General features: G+C 40.3%; 1 protein-coding gene across 1 annotated transcript in view; it reads right to left on the bottom strand.

Annotated features, from left to right (window-relative positions):
• Positions 1 to 1,958: 1,958 nt before the first annotated feature.
• Positions 1,959 to 25,305, bottom strand: part of LOC136666277 (Fc receptor-like protein 5) — a 34,973-nt gene continuing 11,626 nt past the window's right edge. The window contains exons 3-14 of the mRNA XM_066644377.1: positions 14,898 to 15,167; positions 12,059 to 12,337; positions 11,606 to 11,944; positions 9,770 to 10,036; positions 9,349 to 9,604; positions 9,157 to 9,266; positions 8,786 to 8,869; positions 3,318 to 3,416; positions 2,799 to 3,065; positions 2,382 to 2,630; positions 2,142 to 2,228; positions 1,959 to 2,017 (exon numbers count right to left, since the gene is read on the bottom strand). Of these exons, the coding sequence (XP_066500474.1) occupies positions 1,959 to 2,017; positions 2,142 to 2,228; positions 2,382 to 2,630; positions 2,799 to 3,065; positions 3,318 to 3,416; positions 8,786 to 8,869; positions 9,157 to 9,266; positions 9,349 to 9,604; positions 9,770 to 10,036; positions 11,606 to 11,944; positions 12,059 to 12,337; positions 14,898 to 15,167 (2,366 nt within the window). The remainder of the gene's footprint in view (positions 2,018 to 2,141; positions 2,229 to 2,381; positions 2,631 to 2,798; positions 3,066 to 3,317; positions 3,417 to 8,785; positions 8,870 to 9,156; positions 9,267 to 9,348; positions 9,605 to 9,769; positions 10,037 to 11,605; positions 11,945 to 12,058; positions 12,338 to 14,897; positions 15,168 to 25,305) is intronic.

Raw genomic sequence — 25,305 nt, 5'->3', positions numbered from 1 at the left:
AAAACTGTGTGTAAAACATCAAATAAAAGTCTCATGAGTTATAAAGAGGCCAGAGAGCACAGAGGGATTAAAACGTAAGTGTGAAATGTTTCATGAGATATTCTGGTCTGATACTTACTCTAGTCTAATGAAGTCACATACTTTCCATTCTTTATTTAAATATGAGCTGCTAATAAGTTAAGAGATAAGAGTAAGGTTAAACTGGGGGTATTTTTATAGCTATCAGAGGTATTGGTGAAGATATTTTGAAACAGTAGTTACAAATTACAGAGCTACACTACGAGCTACTGAGGAAAAGTTGATGACACTGCAGCTACTTAGTGATATGAAATCTTGTATTTACCTGTGAAGGGCAATTTTATACAATGTTTTTTCAGTATTATTTCAGAAAAAAAACGTTGAGTCACAAAGATAAAGCGCAATGTGGAGAACTCTCAGCAGCTGCTCCATGATCCAACAACTAGTTAAAAAGTGTTTATGTAGTTATTTGATTTGTCTGAATACTTTGTACTTTAACACTTTTAAACTATTTTGTTTCTGGATGTAAGTAACTCCTTTGTTGTGTACAATTATGAGTACATAGTAAAAACCCAGTAATCATTTTATCAAAGTAGAAGCGCAGTTCTGACCATTTCCATAAAACATGCCTTCATTTATGCAGATGTTTCCATAGTGAGCCAATAACAGAAGAGCATTCAGCAGTTCCGGAGCCAATTATTGTCCTCGTGGGCGGAGTTTGGGGTCATGCAGTGAACGCACAGCCCCCTCTACTGGTCAGAGCTTATACAGATTTATAGTGAGAGGAATAAATGTGAAATGAGTAACATTTGAAATTGAAATATGAAATTAATCATTAATGAATTCATAAATGTAAGTTTAATGCAGATACAACAAAGATTTAATTTGGATGCTCTCGTTTTACTAATGGACTTTAGTGAATATCAGCCAGTGTTTGTGAAGGCAGAAACCTACATCAAAAAAAAAAAAAAGAAAAAAAAAGGCACTATTTTTGACCTCATTCTACAAACGTTCTCCTTTCAGCAGCAGCAGGTTTTACTCTAGACCTCATTCTGTTGGTTGAAGGAGACGGTTGTGTTTTGTTGTGAATCTCTAGGATCTCAGATGTTAAAGCAGTGATGTCACTTCTAACAAAATAGAAATAAATAGAACAAAATTTTAAAAAACCTAAAAAGAACTAAAATCCTCTAAAATCCACAGAGCACATGATGCTGAAATACTCTTACAGGTCCTGAACAGCCGTGACAAGAATCAGGATCTAAATCACATTATTTACCACAGCTTGGTCGTTCAGAATAAACACAACCCACACCATTAATTACTGACAGCAATCATTGATCTTTATTTGAACACTGACGATTACAAACCAGATACAAAACACAATCACACTATAATCATATTTATTCTATTACTGAAGAAAATACAGCTAATACTGCTGAAATATCATAAAATATTACACAAATGCTATTAATCTATAAGCGAGCCTTTTATTCATATTTAAACATTTTTATTATTAATAGATTAAAATAAAATTAATGCTAATATTTTAAATATTAGTTACATAAGAAAGTAAAAAGTAAGAGGTATCTCAGTGTACAGGTTACGATGTATCAAGAATACAAATGTGATTAGAAATGTTGTCTTTTCAATAAAATATTAAGCTTGAAAAGCCTTGGTGAAAATTTTTAAAGAGGGTTTAAAGAAGCAATCAGTCATTTGTACGCCACAAAATAACATAACATTTATGATTTTTTTTCTCGAATAAAGCTAAAGTCTCAGGAGTTGAATCACCTGCTTTTAATCCAACTGCACTCACTAACAGCAGAAATGAAGCTGCTGGACACTGAACTGCTGTTTAAAGCCACTTTTCTGACCTTTCTGTTTGAGTGTCTCTAAATGAGCCGTTGTACTACACATTATAATAACTCTGTATCAAACACTCAGTCAGATGCTCCAGCTTCTATCACTGCGTATGGTGTGTTCACCTCATCAGGTTTAACTGTGAAATACACAATAAACACAGCACATTAGTCTTTGATCAGATGTTCTGATTCAGTTAAAGATTGATAAAGAAATGTGTGATTCACAGAAACTGAGAGACGACTGAAAGACTGAGTTCTTACCTCGAGCTCTGTAGCATTTCACCCCCAGCACAATGGAGGTTATCAAATAAGGAGTCGCTACCATGAGACTACTGAGCACTCTGAGAACTGAGAATGGAGATTCTGAAACAGACACACCTGATACACACACACACACACACACACACACACACACACACACACACACACACACATTAAAACCACTATAAAATAGGACAGAGATTATTGTTTAATAAAATCATAAATCAGAAAGCAGCAAACCTCTGACTGAGATCCAGCTCTGAGGTGACTCTCCTTTCTCTGGGTGTTTACAGTGGTAGAGACCTTCATGAGACTTTGAGACTTTATGGATGGTCATCTCTCCTGTCGTCTGCTTCTGGAGAAGTACTCCATCTTTGTAGAAATCAGCTGGGAGGCGTGAGGAATTTGTGGAGCGATTTAAACAGCGGAGAGTCAGAGAATCTCCCTCAGACACAGAGTGGACAGGACTCTCCAGAATCACAGCACCATCTGCAGGACAGAAACAGGAGTCAGTAAAAGTATATTATGGTATTTATTGTGACTGTATTTGAATTTTATTACATTATGCTTGAAAAAATAAGCTAAATAATATCTTTTAACTCCTCAGTAGTCATCTGTATTGAGCCCCTATTATTGATGAGAATAGTGGAGACTCACTGTGCACTGTGATGTTGACAGGATCACTGCTCTCTCCAGATTCAGACTGACACCAGTAAACTCCAGTGTCTGATGTGGAGAGGGAGCTGATGTTGCAGGTAAACCCTGGAACTGAAGAACAGTTGAACACCTTCTCACTGTGTGTGTATCGTCTCACTCTCCATCCAGCAGAGTCTCTGTGTCCCTCACAGCTCAGTGAGAGAGAGTCAGTGCTGAAGTGTTGAGTTCTGCTGGGACTGATGATCAGAGACACTGGAGGAGAGTTACCTGAAAATACACAGAAGATGGATGTGTATCACGTTGCTGAATACTAACATAATGCTTCAGAAACACACTGTCCACAGAAAGAACTGGTTTAATAAATAAAACACATTGAGGAGGAAGATACATATTTATTTTAATAATAAATCACACTTCCAGTGCATATGTCCCCTTCAAACACACATAAAGCATTGTACTTTGTCGTAATACATGAACAGATATGTATTAATCTCTAAGGCACTGGTCAGAGAAATCAACTTGGAGGTGTGAGGAGAGTGGAGCGATTTAAACAGCGGAGAGTCAGAGAATCTCCCTCAGACACAGAGTGAACAGGAGTCTCCAGAATCACAGCACCATCTGCAGAACAACAGTGAAAACACTGTAGAGAACAGAGTAATGGTGTAAACACAGACTGTTATTCCTACAATCTTTATTCCTGCTTTGATAGTTTATAATGATTATACAGACTGACATTCCTGTGAAAAGCTGAAATTGTGGTTTGTGAAGTGTTTTGTCTAGAAGTTTTAAATGCTCTAAAACGTTACATACACTCGAAAGACTGCAAATTATTTTTGGGAATCCAGAGCAACATTTGTACAGTTTTTGATATTTTAACTTCTCTGAATTTATGAGCACGTTTGCTTCTTTCTTTTTCACTAAAGGCCCTCTGTCCGCACTCTGCGTTCATTTCGTCCGCATTTGTGCACGTTCTTGGAGAACTTACTTTACGTTCAGAACGGAGCAGTTATCGCTGGAAACCGCGGGGTCAGTGCAGCCGATTATACCAAAGAAACACGACCTCTGACAAAATAAGAGAAAATAATTCTCCATTTACACGCACAATATTTAATGGCCTCACAGACCACAGTTGTTTTAAATCGCTGTTGATTCTTTGACTTTGCTGCAGTAAGAACATTTATATTATCAGCACCTCCTCCACCGCCGCCATGTTTGTTGATGTCGTCACTTTTGACTCTGAACTGTATCTGTCTTCTGTTGCTTAACATCCGAGTAACATCCACACCAACGTAAAGGGCGCATAGGATTATAAAGGCAGTGAAAACTGCAAAGTTAGAAAGGAATATATATTTATTTACGCCTGTAAATGGAGTAAGTTAGCCTTAATAACGCAAACGTCTAACATTTTTACTGACGCTTGATATGGCCCTTGATCAACGCTGAGTCATTTCTCTGAATAATGAACAGAACAGAAGCAGTATTCTGGTTAGATTATATTTATTCATGTTAATTCTGGTCATTAGCTGAAAAGAATACATCACCATAGCTTTTATTACAGTGGATTAAATGCTCATGTTTGTAGAAAAAACAAATGTAAAATATTGTATAATTTCATGAAACTTCAGCTTGAATTAATTGATTTAAAAATGTTCATCCAACAGATTATAATACACTGAATATACGTAAATGTTTATAGAATAATTATGCTGTACTCTCATTGCCTTATTCTGACGTTTCACGTTCACAGAAGACCATGCCTTTATTAAATATCATACAGAGACAAGACTTTTTTAAAGGATGCAGTGATATACCTTTTCAGGCTTGTTATAATTTCTGATTCTCAGATCAAGGATATAATAATTTTCTACACATATAAAAGCTTGGTATTTGGTATTCCTCAAATAAATATAAATATTATTTCTTGTCTTTGGAAAGAGGCATGTCCAAATGTGAAGAACTTCTATAAACTGTTAGAAGTGAGCTGTAAAAAATACAAAAATAGACGAAAGAAGAAACTGAAATACAAAACACAATCCACCAGAAAAGACAAAGAGATGAATCAATGATAAAACTTTACATTTCTGTACATTGTTTTTCAGATGTAATTTAAGAAAATAATAAATGAAAATAAACTGCATTTAAATTCTAACCATTAAACCCCTCATTTGTTAAAAAATTATTTTATCCCAATGTTCTCCCCAATCATTAGTCATTTCTGATTAAAGATCTGTGATGTCAGTTCTGGCTGTTTCTGTGATTGGGGGAGACGGGGTGGTCATTCCACTCACACAGAGAGTGAGGCCAATCCTCTCTCACTGCCGGTATGGAAGCAAATCTGTCTCATCAGACTTTGAAATATTACCACCATTGAATTTGTAGCACTGATTTTTTTTGCTAAAAAAATTCAAACAATATATTTCGAAGTTGCTTTCGAATTCGACAGACGAAATTCAGATACCAAAATACGAGTTAAAAAATTCAGAGTACACATCCGATTTTCTCTTTCACCTTAAATGGTGCATTAGTTGCATTCTGTCGCCGCTAGATGATGAAATACGAACACAACTTCCATACCGTGGAAAAACTACACGTTTAGCTTCCTTCCGCGGATATTATCCACATTCTGTCAAATCACATGTTCTCATGGCCACTGCAAAAAAAAATCCAAAGTAAAATTTCAGGATATCAATAGTCTGTTATATTGTGTCTTTATTGAGCCTTTCAGATTTTTGAGACACTTTGAAAATAAAGAGATAATATCCGCGGAAGGAAGCTAAACGTGTGTTCTCCCCGTGTCCGCGTGGGTTTCCTCCGGGTGCTCCGGTTTCCTCCCACAGTCCAAAAACACACGTTGCAGGTGGATTGGCGACTCAAAAGTGTCCGTAGGTGTGAGTGTGTGAGTGAATGTGTGTGTGTCTGTGTTGCCCTGTGAAGGACTGGCGTCCCCTCCAGGGTGTATTCCCGCCTTGCGCCCAATGATTCCAGGTAGGCTCTGGACCCCCCGCGACCCTAAATTGGATAAGCGGTTACAGATAATGGATGGATGGATGGAAGCTAAACGTGTAGTTTTTCCACGGTATAGAAGTTGTGTTTATATTTCGCCATCTAGCGGCGACAGAATGCAACTAATGCAGCATTTAAGGTGAAAGAGAAAATCCAAAAGAATCGATTGCTCACCCTTGGTGTCCCGGATGTGTATCTGAAGTCTTTGTAACTCGTATTTTGGTATCGAGGGCGGCACGGTGGTGCAGCAGGTAGTGTCGCAGTCACACAGCTCCAGGGGCCTGGAGGTTGTGGGTTCGATTCCCGCTCCGGGTGACTGTCTGTGAGTTGGCGTGGGTTTCCTCCGGGTGCTCCGATTTCCTCCCACAGTCCAAAAACACACGTTGCAGGTGGATTGGCGCCTCGTAGGTGTGAGTGAATGTGTGTGTGTCTGTGTTGCCCGGTGAAGGACTGGAGTCCCCTCCAGGGTGTATTCCCGCCTTGCGCCCGATGATTCCAGGTAGGCTCTGGACCCCCCGCGACCCTAAATTGGATAAGCGGTTACAGATAATGAATGTATTTTGGTGTCGTCTACCGAATTTGAGCAACTTCGAAATATATTGTTTGAATTTTTTTGAGCTTGAATTTTTTTTATCTGAATTTATTAACCTTCAATAATAACAGTGAAAACGTGTTCTTGAAAATTCACGAGTTCTATTCAAGAGCAATTATATTTCAGATGCATAATTTCAGTGCAAAAAAAAAATAATTCGGTCCTACAAATTCAAAGGTGGTAATATTTCAAAGTCTGATGAGACAGATTTGCTTCCATACTGTCAGCCTCCAGAAGACTGAGGCATCACTGGGGATAGAACTGATCTCGTGATGAAAGGTCCAGTGACTATAATGCTGTACATTTTGGGAACCCCCTTAATTTTTATATTAATTTTACAAATAATAAAACACAAGCACAAAGGTTTCAAACAGAGCTTTGAATATATGATTATTTCTAAACTTCTGTAATTATTAAATAATAATAAAAAAAACCCTGAAAACATTTCACTTCATTAATATAAAATACAGAGAGAGCATTTGTTATAAAGATGGTACCAAAACTACTTTTAAAGTGTGAATATACTGATATCTTGACCTCTTCTGTCTGCGCTCCTAAAAACCTGGATCAGGAATTCTACAAAAGGTTGTTTGGAGTTTGGCACCAGCACAGGTTCCTTCAAAAACCTAAAAAGAGAAAACCACTTTAAACCACAGGTAAATCCCAACGTAACGTACAACCACCTCCACTCCCCGAGAGTGTCATTCAAACACAGTGGCCTTGTACTTAACAGCACTATTTTAAACTTGTCAGGCAGAACAGTGATAAACTTTATGATTTCATCTTACCTCAGTCTGTGGTGTGCTTCACGTCTGAGTAAATGGTGTCATCGTCTGCAGTGGTTTTCCCTGCAGCACACAGTCACTGAATTAGTATCAAGTATGTGTTCGTGTTAAATGCCATTTTTAACAAAGAAACTCAAACAGCACAGTTCTGCTCTTAATATGTTCAGATACTTTCTTTTAAACTCACCCTTAAACATAAAGCCTCTGTTCTGTTTTTTCTTTAACTCCTTCTTTGGCTTCAGTTCAATATCAGCGTAAGTCACATCACTGGGTTCAGCTTCGGTTTCTGAAAGAGAACAGAAGCTTTCTGTCACCACTGTCTTTCTTCTGTCAACATCCAAATGTCGCCCTCAACCAATTATTTATAATTATATTTAATTCACCTTTCTCTAAACCTTTCACTCTGTGTAAACAAAACTTGGAAGGTTTTGTGAGAATAATTGTATTTGAGTTTTTAATGAAGTGCTGTATACAATTCATACCTTTTCCATGGGGTTTTGGATTTTTCACCTTAATTTCAGAATATGTCGCATCACTTGTTTTTATCACTGCATCTGAAACAAAAAACATTTTATATAGAATACATATGAAAATAGTATTTTTTCATTTATTTTATTGCAAAGAACAACATAATCATTTAATATTTCCCTTACCTTTTTTTTTGTTTTTTTTCTTTTTACTAGTCACAATGTTGGCGTACATTACATCACTGGACATAGCTGCAGGATCGTCTACAACCGAAGATGCTGTTTATATGTGACTCAAATATATTTTCACATCACATTGTTAAAAAAAAATCTTACTGTTCTTTTAAATAAACAAAAACATTAAAACTCTAATATTGTTGAAAATGAGTTATTAAATTAATTAAATTTGGGGGGAAGGAGATTGACCAAAACCCCTCCTAAACTTGCTACACTCTACAAATCCTTCCTTCTCTCCTCAGTTTCTAGTGACAAATATATTCACATCCCACCCACCCCTTCAACTCTTCAGAGACTGCTTTACCCAGAACTATCTTCCAGCTTTCTCAGTGTTCACCTCCCTTTTCTCCAGCTCAGTTCTGGGTAGGGTCTGTATGTGTGAAATCCATCCATCCATTATCTGTAACCGCTTATCCAATTTAGGGTCGCGGGGGGTCCAGAGCCTACCTGGAATCATCGGGCGCAAGGCGGGAATACACCCTGGAGGGGACTCCAGTCCTTCACAGGGCAACACAGACACACATACATTCACTCACACACTCACACTTTCGAGTCGCCAATCCACCTACCAACGTGTGCTTTTGGACTGTGGGAGGAAACCGGAGCACCCGGAGGAAACCCACGCAGACACGGGGAGAACACACCAACTCCTCACAGACAGTCACCCAGAGCGGGAATCGAACCCACAACCTCCAGGCCCCTGGAGCTGTGTGACTGCGACACTACCTGCTGCACCACCGTGCCGCCCCATGTGTGAAATATAATTTATTAAATATATGAACTACAGCTGGGTCCTGTTTTATCAGTAATGCCATGAGACAAAAGGTAAATGATCTTCTACAGAGACTGTGTAACTAGTGTAAAAAGTGAACATTAGTGTGTATGCTGACACTGCAAACTGACCAGCCTGCTGTGGTGAGGATCCTGAGATCCACAGATTCTCACTCTGTTTGGTTTTCTGCTGATTTCCAAAGGGACAAAGAGGCCCTGCACCACAGTAAAAACAAACACATTTTTTCACTTGGGTTCATTAGTTACAATAAGCATGTGTTTGATGAAGGGATCCATATTATATCTTAATGTCAATAAATTATCTGTATTTTTTAACATGACTCTTAAAGCAACTCTTCAGGGTTTGACAACTTTTCTTTATGAACAATTTAAACATCCAAAATAAAAGCTTGTTAAATGAACCTACTACAACAGCCACAAAATACCAACCAGTCACATCTTCACAATACACTGACCATGAGGTCCAAAAATTGTTTTCAAACCTTTTTTTTTCTTGTAACAGCAGAACCAGCCCAGTATGATAATGAGGAGCAAGATAAAAGTCCCCCCCACTGACACTCCTATTATTATAATAGCAGATCCAGAACCTGAGAGTGGAGAAATATAGAGAATATCATTTAAAGTTAAATACTTTACTGTAGAGTTAGAGAAAGCATTAAATTACATGAAGCTGTTTCTCACTTCTGACTGAGATCCAGCTCCGTGGAGACTCTCCTTTCTCTGGGTGTTTACAGTGGTAGAGACCTTCATCAGATTTTGAGACTTTATGGATGGTCATCTCTCCTGTCGTCTGGTTCTGGAGAAGTACTCCATCTTTATAGAAATCAGTTGGGAGGTGTGAGGACTTTGTGGAGCGATGTAAACAGCGGAGAGTCAGAGAATATCCCTCAGACACAGAGTGGACAGGACTCTCCATAATCACATCACCATCTGCAGGATAGAAACAGGAGTAAAAGTGTGCTGTGGTATTTAGCGTGTCTGTATTTAAATTTTTATTACATTGTGCTTGAAAAATTAAGCTAAATAATATCTTTCAAAACCTCAGTAGTCATCTGTATTGAGCCCCTATTATTGATGAGAATAGTGGAGACTCACTGTGCACTGTGATGTTGACAGGATCACTGCTCTCTCCAGATTCAGACTGACACCAGTAAACTCCAGTGTCTGATGTGGAGAGGGAGCTGATGTTGCAGGTAAACCCTGGAACTGAAGAACAGTTGGACACCTTCTCACTGTGTGTGTATCGTCTCACTCTCCATCCAGCAGAGTCTCTGTGTCCCTCACAGCTCAGTGAGAGAGAGTCAGTGCTGAAGTGTTGAGTTCTGCTGGGACTGATGATCAGAGACACTGGAGGAGAGTTACCTGAAAATACACAGAAGACGGATGTGTATCACGTTGCTGAATATTAACATAATGCTTCAGAAACACACTGTCCACAGAAGGAACTGGTTTAATGAATAAAATACACTGAGGAGAAAGATACACATTTATTTTAATAATAAATCACACTTCCAGTGCATATGTCCCCTTCAAACACACATAAAGCACTTTACTTTGTCGTAATACATGACCAGATATGTGTTAATCTCTAAGGCACTGGCCAGAGCTCTGAACCTTCACATGCTCAACATTTCAACTCCTCTGTTGTGGAGCAGCTGGACAACAACATGCAGGAGTCTGGTGGGAATCTGACTTCACACAACTGACTACATGAGTCTCCCCGTCTAGTCTTCCTAGACTCTGTGTGTGTGTGTGTGTGTGTGTGTGTGTGTGTGTGTGTGTGTTTAATGTTTAAATATGTTTAAAATATGAATGTGTTAAAAACCAAAAAAATCTGAAGGTAAAAAATGAATAAGTTTAGTACATTGTTGTAAAGACATTGTTGGTGATGTACAGGAAGAAGTCATTATCTTTTGAAACAAGGCAGGAATACATCCTCCAGTGCTAGATAAACTCAAACAGTCCCTCATACACTTACACCTGTGGAGAGACTCACACAGCCAGTCCACCTACACTGTCAAAAACACGGTCACTGTGGTGGCACCATCAAGGGTTCATGTTCTGTACTTTTAATCAGGGAACATAATTGTAACTTATTGTAATGTAATTGTGGAAATTAAAATTGTGTTGATTTCATACGTTCCACTTCATCTCCAGGACTTATATGTCCTTTTATTTTTTTAATTTTTATAAGAGTGTATCAACATTTGCTCTGGGACTGTGGGAGAAAACCCAAGCACTCAGAGGAAACCCACACAGATACTGAGTGAACACACCAACTTGCCAAACTGGGTATTGGACCCAAAACCCCAGAACCCTGGAGCTGTGTTAGTGACTGATCCAAAATCACTTGGAGTAAAGTCATGTTTAGTTAACATCCACTGAAAATAGAAATGTCTTCTTCTGAAATGTTCCTATTTTAAAGGTACAACTTTTATGTCTGACATCAACAATATTTAATAAAGTGTCTGTATTTACTGTATTACTGATTACAGGTTTTTAGATTTTTACTTGTTAATTAATACTCATTTCTCATATTCATGTGTCAAAATTACATCATTTGTGTGCATGTGAATGAATATATGCACTGGATTTATATTAAATAACAGAAACAGAAGTGTCTGAGAGCTTGTGTCCCCTCACTGTAGACACAGGCAAAGAGTGTGAGCAGCTCTTTTAAAATCTAAATTAGTATAAACACACTTCCTCTACAGAGAACACACATTCACACATTTTAATGCACAGTTAATTATTAATTCTTATATCTGCTGAATTTAACAGAAAATGTGTCCTGAGCAATGTGTTTAGACTCAGTGTCGTAATAAAGTCTGTTTCCTGTAGAGGACATTAACTCATTTTCACTGTAAAAATCAACAGAAGTGTAGTGAGACTGTTCTGACTGTATATTCTTCACTGGCTCTAGTTCCTCACCAGTGATCCATAGCGGCTGTGGACTGCTGTACTGTGTGTGAAAGGCTGGTTCTCCTCTCTCTGCTCCACACACATAAACTCCTGTGTGATACAGAGCACCAGGACTGAGAGTGTAGGAGCCTCCAGCTCCTCTTCTGCTGTCTGACAGGAGCTCTACAGGATACACCACTTTACCATGAACATCTGTAATTTGGGTTAAACCTTGTCTGTAGGGAACAGCTCTGTACCAGCTGAACGTCCAGCCTTTAGAGGAGATATTAACCTCACAGCTTAGAGTCACTGAGTCTCCTTCAGTCAGCCAGCTCTGTGGAGACACACTCAATACTGCCTGGGCTTCACCTGACACAGACGACATGGAGAATAGAACAGACACAAACACGTTTATACAGAGGGAGAAGATTATTACATACAGTATAATTAACAAGAAAATACACCTCAAACCCACAGACTCACCAGACACAGTCAGTGTAACAGCAGCACTGATCTCTGACTTCTGAGAGTCACTTTTCCTCTCCCCTCTGCAGGTGTATTTACCGCTGTTAGACTCTGTAACAGAGCGGACTGTAATCTCCTGTGATCTACTGAACTGCTTTAGTTCATTATTATCTTTAAACCAGATGTAATTCCACTCAGTGTCTCCTCCTGCCTCTATGTCACATCTCAGAGTGACATTCTCTCCTTTAAACACATGGACATCAGGCTTTATACTGGACACCACAGCTGTAGGATTATCTGTAAAAATACAATATATGAAATCACAGTTCATGACACACTTATTGAAATGAGTTTGTTGTGAGATTATATTAAGAATTTACCTTTTTATAATCATTAATTAATTCATTTATTGTCTGTAACTGTTTATCCAGTTCAGGGTCAAAGTGGGTCTGAAGCCTACCCAGAACCACTGGGCGCAAGGCAGGAACACACCCTGGAGGGGGCGCCAGTCCATCGCAGGGTGACACACACTCACACATTTATACCTTTAGAAACCATTGAGCAGCCAGTTCACCTAGCAACGTGTGTTTTTGGACTGTGGAGGAAACCGGAGCACCCAGAGGAAACCCAAGTGGACACAGGGAGAACACACCAAACGCCTCAAAGACAGTCACATAATTATAATTAATTATTTTAAATAATATATTATTTAATTGGAATGGAAATGTTCAGTGGGAAATCTGTTAAATGTTAACATTAAATTTAAATAATATCAGGTTAAAGATTTACCCGTTATAATTTTGTGTGAAATATTTCTAGGCTTCGATAACAATTATAGAAAATACCTTTAACTGAAACATTGCCTTTAATCTGGATGTTCTTTAAAGTTAAAAAATGTGCATAGCTTTTTCACAAAATGATTCTCCAAAGAACCAACCAGTGAAAGGTGTTTTAGGGCGGACGTCCTCAACTCGGGTGCCGCTTTGTCGGGGTGCAGTCAAAAATATTCTTACGTTACTGACATAAAAATAAAAACGATAGGTACCAAAGTTAAAATCAAAATATATCTTACAACAACAGTTCCACCTATAAAGCTTCAACAATTAGTGTCCTCAGTTCCCAAACGCTTACTGAGCGTTGGTAAAAGGAAAGGTGATGTAACACAGTGGTGAACATGTCCCTGTCCCAACTCTTTTGGAACGTGCTGCAGGCCTCAAATTCAAAATGAGTGAATATTTGCAAAAAAACAATTAAATTTATCCCTTTGAACATTAAATATCTTGTCTTTGTAGTGTATTCAATTGATTATAGTTAGAAAAGGATTTGCAAATCATCGTATTCTGTTTTTATTTATGTTTTACACAATGCTTCAACTTCGTTGGAATTGGGGTTGTATTATCATCATAATCTGTCTCTCATGCCTTTTCCCTGCCGCGCTCAAACATGAGTAAGTAAAGTTTGACATAAATAGCCTGCAGTGTGTGTGTGTGTGTGTGTGTGTGTGTGTGAGAGAGAGAGAGAGAGAGAGAGAGAGAGAGAGAGAGAGTGTGTGGTCTCTCTCTCTCTCTCTCTCTCTCTCCCTTCATTACCTCGCGATGATTTATGAGAGTTGTGTTAAGCGTTTTTTTTAAAAGAACGGCTCCGTAATCAAACGGATAACTGAAAGTCTGGCGCTCATTTGTGGAACAGGGCGGGTATTAGATGTTTCCTTTGTGCAGTGAATATTTAAACAGCAGCACACTTTCTGAGCTTATCTCTCAGACGAGAGATTTAGTTACTATTGTCAGTCTGAGTCTTTTCCACAGTTTGACTGGGTCTGTGACCCTTGGAGTTCATGTGAACTGTAAACTCAAAAGACTGCGACCGGCAGAGATCAGTGAAGATCGCACATTAAAAAATGACATTTCAAGACATGGCTTTGGATAGGTTTTGGATCTCTCTGGAGAATGAGTACACAGTAGTTTCAAGTTGTGCCACTGAAATTCTGCTACACTTCTCTACAACGTATTTGTGTGAGCTGAGCTTTTCTCATCCATTCAGTCCCATGCTCAGATTTCCCATTGACTGTAAGTCATATTTACCACTCTCTCTCTCTCTCTCTCTCTCTCTCTCTCATGGTGTCAATAGTCACTTGTGGTGTGTGTAGGCTGTCAGACGGATGCAGAGAAAACGTTTCTAAATACATTTTAGATTGAAGTGACTTTTTACTGTGGAAAGGTGTAGAGACTGAAAAAAGTTTGATAAACGCTGTTTTAGGAAAAAAAACTGGCCTCATGTAAAGAATCCTATTCTCCACCTTTACACTGGAGTTAAACTGTAGATTTATTTATTCATTTTTTATCTCATTATGTAATAAATATATTTATGACGGGCGTCAGAGCTGTTTAGGTTTATGTTGTTTATAAAACTGGAGCCTCATGTTTTATTCATGTTTAAAGGAACACAGGTTTATTAAATGACAAACACAAATAAAATGCACTCACACATCACCTTTAAATAAATAAAATAAGAGCTGCTGCATTAAACTTGTTTAGTCGAGACACAGTCTAATTTAATCTTTCTTCCTCGTTTGTTCACTTCTCTAGTTTCATTAAAAGCAGTCATTTCTCTGTCATTTTCTTTCCTGTGTATTGTGTCTCTGTCTAAAATATGTTCTAATTTTTCTTTTCATAAACATATCCCACCCCGACCCCTGACATAAACTCACAGATAAATATGTGACGCTGTGGAAGGAAGATGTGTTATGAATTCTGAATAATGTTGACTATTTGTGTGTGTAGTGATGTAAATATAAATCATTACATGTTCAGTCCTAATAGCAATAAATATCATCACTTAGTGAAAGTCTCTTACTCACCAGTGACGTTTACCCAGAGTGCATCACTGTAGTGTGTGTAGTAGACTGGGTGTCCTCTGGCAGCTCTGCACCTGTACTGACCTCCATTAGAGTCACTAACTGAGCTGATGGTGTAGATGGAGGAGCTGGTGTTGATCTCAGGACTCTGTGTGTCTCTGGACCAGTAGAAGGTCCATCCAGCAGACTGACCCAGTGTACAGTACAGAGTCACTGGGTTTCCTCTCAGTACAGATCCACTACGGCTTGAAGTGAGTGTAGGTTGAGGTTTTACTTTAAAAAATAAAAAAAACAAAAACAAATGTCCATTCACTGTTTGTTTAAATAATTTTAGAGTAGTCTCCACTATTGTCAGAGTCTCAGAATCACTACACACTCTCAGACACAGTTCACTGCCTTTACTACTTTGAGAATTTCTGTTTCTCTACTGTGCAGAGCTTCTCCTATCACTGCTGCTCAGCTCTGTTTTATCTCTATTTAATTTTTCTGCTGTGCTCAGGCAAGAACAGTGAAAGTACAGAGGAACGTTTACTTTAAATTTACTATGTTTTATTTTGATTTTACCCCAAAAACATTGTTAGATTTGAGATGAATTTGTTTATACAGCGGAGCTAAAGACACAGGAACCAGGAAAGTTCCTGTTGATTTCCAAAGATTGCCTCTTCAGGTTCCAGAACACATGTGCTGTTTTGGAAAGAAGCTTTTGGACTTTGTTAGAGTTTAAGGCATTCCTGTGCTGTTCAAAGATTGTCAGCGTGTGTGAATGCTGACAGTGGACAGTGGACAGCAGCGGTCAGTAGAGACACACAGAGCAGGGGGAGCTCTTATTAACATTAGGTCACTTACAAATAAATCATTTATTGTCAGTGATTTATTGTCGGTGGCTTGTTCGCCTTCTGGCCACATTTGTGGATCAAACTGCATTTGTGTGTGGATCGGGTGAAATGCGAAAGGAAAGTCTCAAAATCCAAAAACACGCAAGAGAGTGTCACGCCCTCGTCTCGTCATGTCTGTTTTCCCCGGTCATGTGCTCTTTCTCAGCACATGGCTATGTTTGTTTATGTTCTAGTCTCCGCCTTTGTTCCGCCTCCTTGTCTGTCATCTGTTACCTTGCCCCCTTGTTATCTGTCTCAGGTGCGTCTCGTCAGTGTCTTGTATTTAAGTCCCCTTCCGGCACTTCCTGTTTGTTGGTCATTTGTTCTCTTGTACTTTGTCATGTCAGTCGTGTACTCAAGTCTGTCTGTCTCTGTAAGTTTCTCCGTTATTAGTTTCCAGTTTGTCGTTGTATTTCCTCTGTCGTTTAGTTCTTTAGTCTGTCTGTCCCGTTTGCCCTGCTTGGATCCCCGTTTCTTGTCTTTTTGTTAAAAGTCTCTTTGTTTTGTTATTATTTATTATTAAAAGTTTATCTGTGCTTTAGCGTGTGCGTCCACTCCGTCAGTCCGCCCCGCGTTCCTGACAGAATGAGCAACCGATATATGGACGCAGCTAGCACGGACTATTATCTTAAGGGGTGTGCCATTCGCCGGACTCCATTCCGTACAGGCCCCAAAGATCCTGTGGGGGAGGCTTTGAAAGCGGCCTCGGAATGGAGTCACCAGCTCCAGCTCCTGCCTGGCGCTGTTCCGATTCCTATACCGGAGGAGTCGACTCGTGAATCAAGTAGTTGCGCCAGCAGGAGTCGAAAGAGTCGGCGGAAGAAGCGTGCTGGAGTCCCCCCCTCGACGGTGGATTACCCCCTTAGGTCCGGGGAAATTTTTTGGGGGGGGTTAAGGGTAGGGGCTGTTAGCCTCCAACCTCAGGGCGACGGAGGTGGGGCTAACAGGGACGCACCTCTGAGGGATCTAATGGGTGCGCCTTTGAAAGCCCCTAAACCCTCTACAGCTCCAGCGTGAGCCCGGCGAGCAGCACAAACCCCTGTCCTCGTAAAAGCGGCGCCTCCAGCCGCTCCTGTCTTCATGAACGTGGCGCCAACGGCCGCTCCTGTCCTCGTAAAAGCGGTGCCTCCAGCCACTCCTGTCTTCGTGAACGCGGCGCCAACGGCCGCTCCTGTCTTCATGAACGCGGCGCCAACGGCCGCTCCTGTCTTCGTGAACGCGGCGTCTCCAGCCGCGCCTGTCCTCGAGAGCGCGGCGCCTCCAGCCGCGCCTATCTTCGTGAACGCGGCGCCACCTGCCGCGCCTGTCTTCGTGAGCACGGCGCGCGCCTCTCATGTCTCCGTGGAGGACGTCGCAGATTCCCCTGCCTCCGTGGACGACGTCGCAGGTTCCCCTGCCTCCGTGGACGTCGTCGCAGGTTCCCCTGCCTCCGTGGACGTCGTCGCAGGTTCCCCTGCCTCCGTGGACGTCGTCGCAGGTTCCCCTGTCTCCGTGGACGTCGTCTCAGGGCCTCCTGTCTTCGGAATGGCGGCTCCCTCCACCTGTGACTGTGGCTCCGGCCGCTCCTGGTCGTGTCCGAGGGACGGTCCCTAGGACTACGGGGCCGATCCCCAAAACTGTGCCCAGGCTGGTTCCTCAGACTGCCCCTCAGACATTTGCCAGTCCTGGGCACCCCCCTGTTATATTGGTTCCCCTGTCTGTCCCTGTTCTGGTTCCTGTCTCTGTCCTTGTCCCTGTACCTATGTCTGCCTTCGTCTCTGTCCCAGTCCCGGTCACTGTGTTTGTGTCAGTCCCTGTAAATGTTCTTGTCCCTGTTCCCCTGCCTAGTCCTGTCCAGTACCCTGTTAGTCCAGTCCAGTCCCTGTTTCAACCCTCTGTCCAGTCTCAAGTCCAGTCCCCGTTGCAGTCTAGTGTCATGTCACCTTTCCTGTCTTCTGTCAAGTCCCAGCATCCAGCCTCTGTCCAGTCACATACCCCTGTCCAGTCTAACGTTACTGTCCGGTCCAGTGTCTTGTCCCCTGTCTCGTCACCAGTCTCGTCACCAGTCTCTGCTCCCGTCCATTCCCAGTACCCAGTCCTGTCATCTGTCCTGTCTCATGTCCAGTCCCCTGTTAGTCCTGTCCAGTCCCCATTTCCACCCTCTGTCTTGTCTCCGGTCCAGTTCCCTGTCTTGTCTCCATTCCAGTCCCCTGTTCTGTCACCTGCCCATGTCCAGTCTCCGTATCCGTCCAGTGTTCGGTCACCTGCCTTGTCTCCACTCCAGTCCCCTGTCCTGTCACATGTCCAGTCTTCTGTCCCCAAACCTGTTCAGTTCCCTGTCTTGTCACAGTTCCTGTCTAATGTGCAACCCCAGTCTTTTGTCAAGTCTCATGTGTCCACTCCTGTCCTGTCCAGTCCGTTCCAATCTCTTGTTGCCACCCTTTGTCAGTCACCTGTCATGTCTCATGTCCCGTCTCAGATATTCGGTCCTGTCGTGTCCCCAGCTCCTGTGTCTGTTCCCGTCCTGTCCTGAGTCCTGTCTCCCATGGTTCGTTGTCTTAGTCTGTCTTGTTTTCCGTGCCCTCTCCTGTGCCAACTCCTGGGGGGTTTAGGTGTACGCGCCCCGGGAGTTGCGCGTTCATGGGGGGGGCATCTGTCACGCCCTCGTCTCGTCATGTCTGTTTTCCCCGGTCATGTGCTCTTTCTCAGCACATGGCTATGTTTGTTTATGGAAATGAACAAATGCACGTCACAGAAAACACGTGAGTGACTTGATTCACAAACGCAGATTCTACATTTTACAAATAAATTTTAAATTCGAGACTTCGATTTTACTAATATTTGCAATGTTAATTTAAATGTTTTAATAGATGTTTAAATCTATTTATTTTTGCATAAAATTGTGAAATATCTATGAAAACCAAAAAGATGTACTTATGAATGTAACTGTATTTGTACAAATTGCAGACTGTGAGACACAGATTGGGATGTGTTCATTTGTGAACAGTGAAACATATTGGTGACTTGTGTTTTATTTGTGGATTAACATTTACGCATTTAAAAAGTATTTTGAGACTGATCTCTCTCCATACACTTGGAGGAAGTCCTTCCAGGGGAAGAACACACCAAACTCCTCACAGACAGACACCTGGGGTGGGACCACAACCTTCAGGTCCCTGGAGCTGTGTGACTGTGACACTACCTGCTCCGTGGTATAACTTTTTTGGTGGGGATAAATGCAGTCGTTTCTAATTTTGTGGGAGACACATCCCCCCATCCCCGTGGTTCCTACGGCAATGATGCGGTAATATTTTGAGACAGTATGACAGTATGAATACCGCCCAACCCTATGCTTTTAATCCAGTTTAATATTTTAATGTAAGTTAATAAATACCTGCCAGAAAAGGCTTCTGGAACAAAATGTCTTGTTCCAGTCTGATTACTAATGTAATTACACATGTGTTATTACATGTGTGTAATTACATGAGAGAGAATATGCTGTTACAACTATGAAGATTCACTTGCGTAATTACAAAAGGCAAAACTGAAGTTGATACAGATACATATTTACGTAAGCTTTACTACTGTAGCCCAACTGTAACAGGTACTAATTCATCAGTAGTTACATTGTTGTTGCATATGTTGTTCATTTGTAACTACACAGTTATTACAGACACTAAATATAAATTGGGACCGAGAAATTCAATGTGTACAACTAGGAAATTAGAAAGACCAGATAATCCTACTTCTCATCAATACGTCTCTTAACAGCAGAGCTTTTCCTGCACAACCTCAAAATCAGAAATGTCCTCGGTCTGAATTCACTACATTCACTTCATTGATCAGAAGACCCTAGAGGAAACTGTCCAGCAGCTAAAGTCATCTACACAGATATTAGACATGTTTCCTACCCACTTTAAGAAGGAAGTGTCCTGTTGCCTCTCTGAGAACATACTGTAAATAGTGAATGGGTCGTTTCTTTTCTTCCCTTAAACACTAAACACTGCAGTAATTAAGCCTCTCTTTAAAAAAAGATCAGCTTATACAGCACAGTCCTGAATAACTACAGACCAGTCTCTAATTTTCTGTTCACAGGCAAAGTTAATGAGAAATAGTTTTTAATCGGCTCAGCAAACTTTTGAATAAACATTGTTATTATTCAAATATCTTATTCAGCTTATTCAAAATACAGCAGCTAGAACACTGACCAGAACAAAGAACCGAGCACATCTCCCCGATCCTCAGGTCACTGCACCGGCTCCTGATTAAACACAGGATTGATTTTAAACTGCTATTAATTGTTTATAAATCAGTAAACTGCCTCAGAACTAAATATATTTCAGATCTGCTTGAAGTGTATGAACCCAGTAGGGCCCTCAGATCACTCTGGACTGGTCAGTTAGTAGTGCCCCGGGTCAGAACCACACAGGGGGGGCAGGTTTCAGTCACTATGCTGTCTGCACCTGAATGTCAGATTTGCCCCAAATATTTCAATCTTCAGATCTACACTAAAGACCTTCCTGTGTCTTTGATTAACACTGCACTCAGCGTCACACTGCAGTCTGCATTTATTTGATTTTATATGATTTATGATCTGTCTCTGAATTCTGCTCCTGAAACAGCTGTTATGACATGAGCTTTGTTGCTGTAAAGGAGTTCGCTTCAGAGGCAAGCGTCAAGAAATACATTCGTCTGCTCTGAGTTATTGACAAGTACTTCTGAAATGTTTATCATAACACAACAAAACCCTGTATCTCCATTTCTGATTTGTTTCTCAATTTTAACTGAATCTGGAAATATCAGCTACATTTTGCTGTAACAGAATTTCTTCACAAATCAACCACAACATGGTCAAACACTACTTCAAAATAAAAAAATTTGTTACTCGTTACTTTTAAGAAAATAAACACAGAAGTCATCGATCACTGTACATCTTACGATTTAACAAAAATGTTATATTTTATCCTTTCATATATGTATATGTCCAATTAAATACTGCTGTACACCTTATCATGTTTGATTTTATCCATTCTTTTCTATCTATCTATCTATCTATCTATCTATCTGTCTGTCTGTCTGTCTGTCTGTCTGTCTGTCTATCTATCTGTCTATCTATCTATCTGTGTATCTGTCTATCTGTCTGTCTGTCTGTCTGTCTGTGTGTCTGTCTGTCTGTCTGTCTATCTATCTATCTATCTATCTATCTATCTATCTATGTGTCTATATGTCTGTCTGTCTGTATGTCTATCTGTCTATCTATCTATCTATCTATCTGTCTGTCTGTCTGTCTGTCTGTCTATCTATCTATCTGTCTGTCTATCTATCTGTCAATCTATCTATCTATCTATCTATCTATCTATCTATCTATCTATCTATCTATCTATCTATCTATCTATCTATCTATCTATCTATTCAAGGCTCAATAATCTCATGCACAAAAGAAAACTATTCCTCTAAAGCTGTGACAGAGGAAAAACAGCTGATATTTTCTCTCTCCAACAACCTGAACATTTCCTCTTATTTGTATCTTCCACTTTGTGGCGGTGGATAAACTCAGACTAAGCTTTACTTCAGTGGATCAGTGTGTTTTTTGTTCATGAAGCAGCTGTAATGAGGCGAGCTGTGGTGCTGTGAAAGAGTCAGATGTGTTTAAAAAAGGGGAGAGTCAAACAATTAAATATTTAAAAAAAAATATGAAACAAATCTAAATGATGTTCTGGACCTGATAAACCATCAGAACTGTCCCCATCAGATAAACAACACTTAAAGCTTTCATCTACACTCCTGAAAAATCCAAATCCATTCTCCTGCTGTGAGCTATGGGTCTCGAAGGATGTGTAAACATCAAGAATCAATCCACCCCAGAGTCCAGACCTCAACATCACTGAATGTGTTTGGACTTATTTGGATCTTTGAGAAGCAGAGAATGGAAACAACATGTAAAACTGAACTTTGGAGGAGTGGAGAAATCAAGGTTCAATAATCTCCTGAAAAAATACTAATCTCCTGAAGCTCTAATAGAGAAAATTAACAGATTTGTATAATTATATTTCATTTCTAAATGAATAACTCTAATAAAATAATATCACTCACCTGATACAGTCAGTGTAACAGCGGCACTGGTGTGTGTGGTTATTCGTCCTGAAAGTCCTCTACAGGAATAAGCTCCTCTATGATTCCCATCAGCTTTAAAGGTTTGGACTGAATTCCATTGTTGAGACTGCAGTGTTCTATCCTTATACCACTCATAACTCCAGGAACCTCCACTGTGTATTTCACATGTCAGAGTGACTCTCTCTCCGATGAAAACACTCAGATCTGGCTGGATCTTCACTGTAGGCGTTGGTTTCTCTGTTCAAAGATCACAAATGCTTTTAAATGTTTATCGTAACAGAACAAAACCCTGTATCTCCATTTTTGGTGTTTCTCAAGTTTTCTCTGACTCTGGAAACACCAACTGCATTTTTATTCTGGGACAGTTGATGTCATTCAGTCATTCATTCATTATCTGTAACCGCTTATCAAGTTCAGGGTCGCGGTGGGTCAAGAGCCTACCTGGAATCAACGGGCGCAAGGCGGGAATACACCCTGGAGGGGGCGCCAGTCCTTCACAGGGCAACACAGACACACACACGCCTACCAACATGTGTTTTTGGACTGTGGGAGGAAACCGGAGCACCCGGAGGAAACCCACGCAGACACGGGGAGAACACACAAACTCCTCACAGACAGTCACCTGGAGCGGGAATCGAACCCACAACCTCCAGGTCCCTGGAGCTGTGTGACTGCGACACTACCTGCTGCACCACCGTGCCACCCCACAGAAGATAATAATGAATTAAATATGTATAATACATTCATAAACTAATGTCTCTTAGAACAGAAATAATGTAACAATGGAGTCACACTCACCTGTGTGTCCATTCACTGTTTGTTTAAATAATTTCAGAGTGAAACAAAGCAGAGTCTACACTATTGTCAGAGTCTCAGAATCACTACACACTCTCAGACACAATTCACTGCCTTTACTACTTTGAGAATTTCTGTTTCTCTACTGTGCAGAGCTTCTCCTGTCACTGCTGCTCAGCTCTGTTTTATCTCTATTTTATTTTTCTGCTGTGCTCAGGCAAGAACAGTGAAAGTACAGAGGAACTTTTACTTTAAATTTACTATGTTTTATTTTGATTTTACCCCAAAAACATTGTTAGATTTGAGATGAATTTGTTTATACAGCGGAGCTAAAGACACAGGAACTAGGAAAGTTCCTGTTGATTTCCAAAGATTGCCTCTTCAGGTTCCAGAACACATGTGCTGTTTTGGAAAGAAGCTTTTGGACTTTGTTAGAGTTTAAGGCATTCCTGTGCTGTTCAAAGATTGTCAGCGTGTGTGAATGCTGACAGTGGACAGTGGACAGCAGCGGTCAGTAGAGACACACAGAGCAGGGGGAGCTCTTATTAACATTAGGTCACTTACAAATAAATCATTTATTGTCAGTGATTTATTGTCGGTGGCTTGTTCGCCTGCTGACAACATTTGTGGATCAAACTGCATTTGTGTGTGGATCGGGTGAAATGCTAAATGAAAGTCTCAAAATCCAAAAACCCGCGAGAGGAAATGAACAAATGCACGTCACGGAAAACACGTGAGTGACTTGATTCACAAACGCAGATTCTACATTTTACAAATAAATTTTAAATTCAAGACTTCGATTTTACAAATATTTGCAATGTTAATTTAAACAAATGTATTTATTTTTGCATAAAATTGTGAAATATCTATGAAAACCAAAAAGATGTACTTATGAATGTAACTGTATTTGTACAAATTGCAGACTGTGAGACACAGATTGGGATGTGTTCATTTGTGAACAGTGAAACATATTGGTGACTTGTGTTTTATTTGTGGATTAACATTTACGCATTTAAAAAGTATTTTGAGACTAATCTCTCTCCATACACTTGGAGGAAGTCCTTCCAGGGGAAGAACACACCAAACTCCTCACAGACAGACACCTAGAGTGGGACCACAACCTTCAGGTCCCTGGAGCTGTGTGACTGTGACACTACCTGCTCCGTGGTATAACTTTTTTGGTGGGGATAAATGCAGCCGTTTCCAATTTTGTGGGAGACACATCCCCCTATCCCCGTGGTTCCTACGGCAATGATGCGGTAATATTTTGAGACAGTATGACCAACCCTATGCTTTTAACCCAGTTTAATATTTTAATGTAAGTTAATAAATACCTGCCAGAAAAGGCTTCTGGAACAAAATGTCTTGTTCCAGTCTGATTACTAATGTAATTACACATGTGTTATTACATGTGTGTAATTACATGAGAGAGAATATGCTGTTACAACTATGAAGATTCACTTGCGTAATTACAAAAGGCAAAACTGAAGTTGATACAGATACATATTTACGTAAGCTTTACTACTGTAGCCCAACTGTAACAGGTACTAATTCATCAGTAGTTACATTGTTGTTGCATATGTTGTTCATTTGTAACTACACAGTTATTACAGACACTAAATATAAATTGGGACCGAGAAATTCAATGTGTACAACTAGGAAATTAGAAAGACCAGATAATCCTACTTCTCATCAATACGTCTCTTAACAGCAGAGCTTTTCCTGCACAACCTCAAAATCAGAAATGTCCTCGGTCTGAATTCACTACATTCACTTCATTGATCAGAAGACCCTAGAGGAAACTGTCCAGCAGCTAAAGTCATCTACACAGATATTAGACATGTTTCCTACCCACTTTAAGAAGGAAGTGTCCTGTTGCCTCTCTGAGAACATACTGTAAATAGTGAATGGGTCGTTTCTTTTCTTCCCTTAAACACTAAACACTGCAGTAATTAAGCCTCTCTTTAAAAAAAGATCAGCTTATACAGCACTGTCCTGAATAACTACAGACCAGTCTCTAATTTTCTGTTCACAGGCAAAGTTAATGAGAAATAGTTTTTAATCGGCTCAGCAAACTTTTGAATAAACATTGTTATTATTCAAATATCTTATTCAGCTTATTCAAAATACAGCAGCTAGAACACTGACCAGAACAAAGAACCGAGCACATCTCCCCGATCCTCAGGTCACTGCACCGGCTCCTGATTAAACACAGGATTGATTTTAAACTGCTATTAATTGTTTATAAATCAGTAAACTGCCTCAGAACCAAATATATTTCAGATCTGCTTGAAGTGTATGAACCCAGTAGGGCCCTCAGATCACTCTGGACTGGTCAGTTAGTAGTGCCCCGGGTCAGAACCACACAGGGGGGGCAGGTTTCAGTCACTATGCTGTCTGCACCTGAATGTCAGATTTGCCACAAATATTTCAATCTTCAGATCTACACTAAAGACCTTCCTGTGTCTTTGATTAACACTGCACTCAGCGTCACACTGCAGTCTGCATTTATTTGATTTTATATGATTTATGATCTGTCTCTGAATTCTGCTCCTGAAACAGCTGTTATGACATGAGCTTTGTTGCTGTAAAGGAGTTCGCTTCAGAGGCAAGCGTCAAGAAATACATTCGTCTGCTCTGAGTTATTG

This window comes from Hoplias malabaricus, chromosome 14 (assembly GCF_029633855.1).
Source record: "Hoplias malabaricus isolate fHopMal1 chromosome 14, fHopMal1.hap1, whole genome shotgun sequence".
Taxonomy (NCBI): domain Eukaryota; kingdom Metazoa; phylum Chordata; class Actinopteri; order Characiformes; family Erythrinidae; genus Hoplias; species Hoplias malabaricus.
The sequence above is the reverse complement of the archived record's forward strand: the minus strand, read 5'-3'. Positions and strand labels throughout refer to the sequence as shown.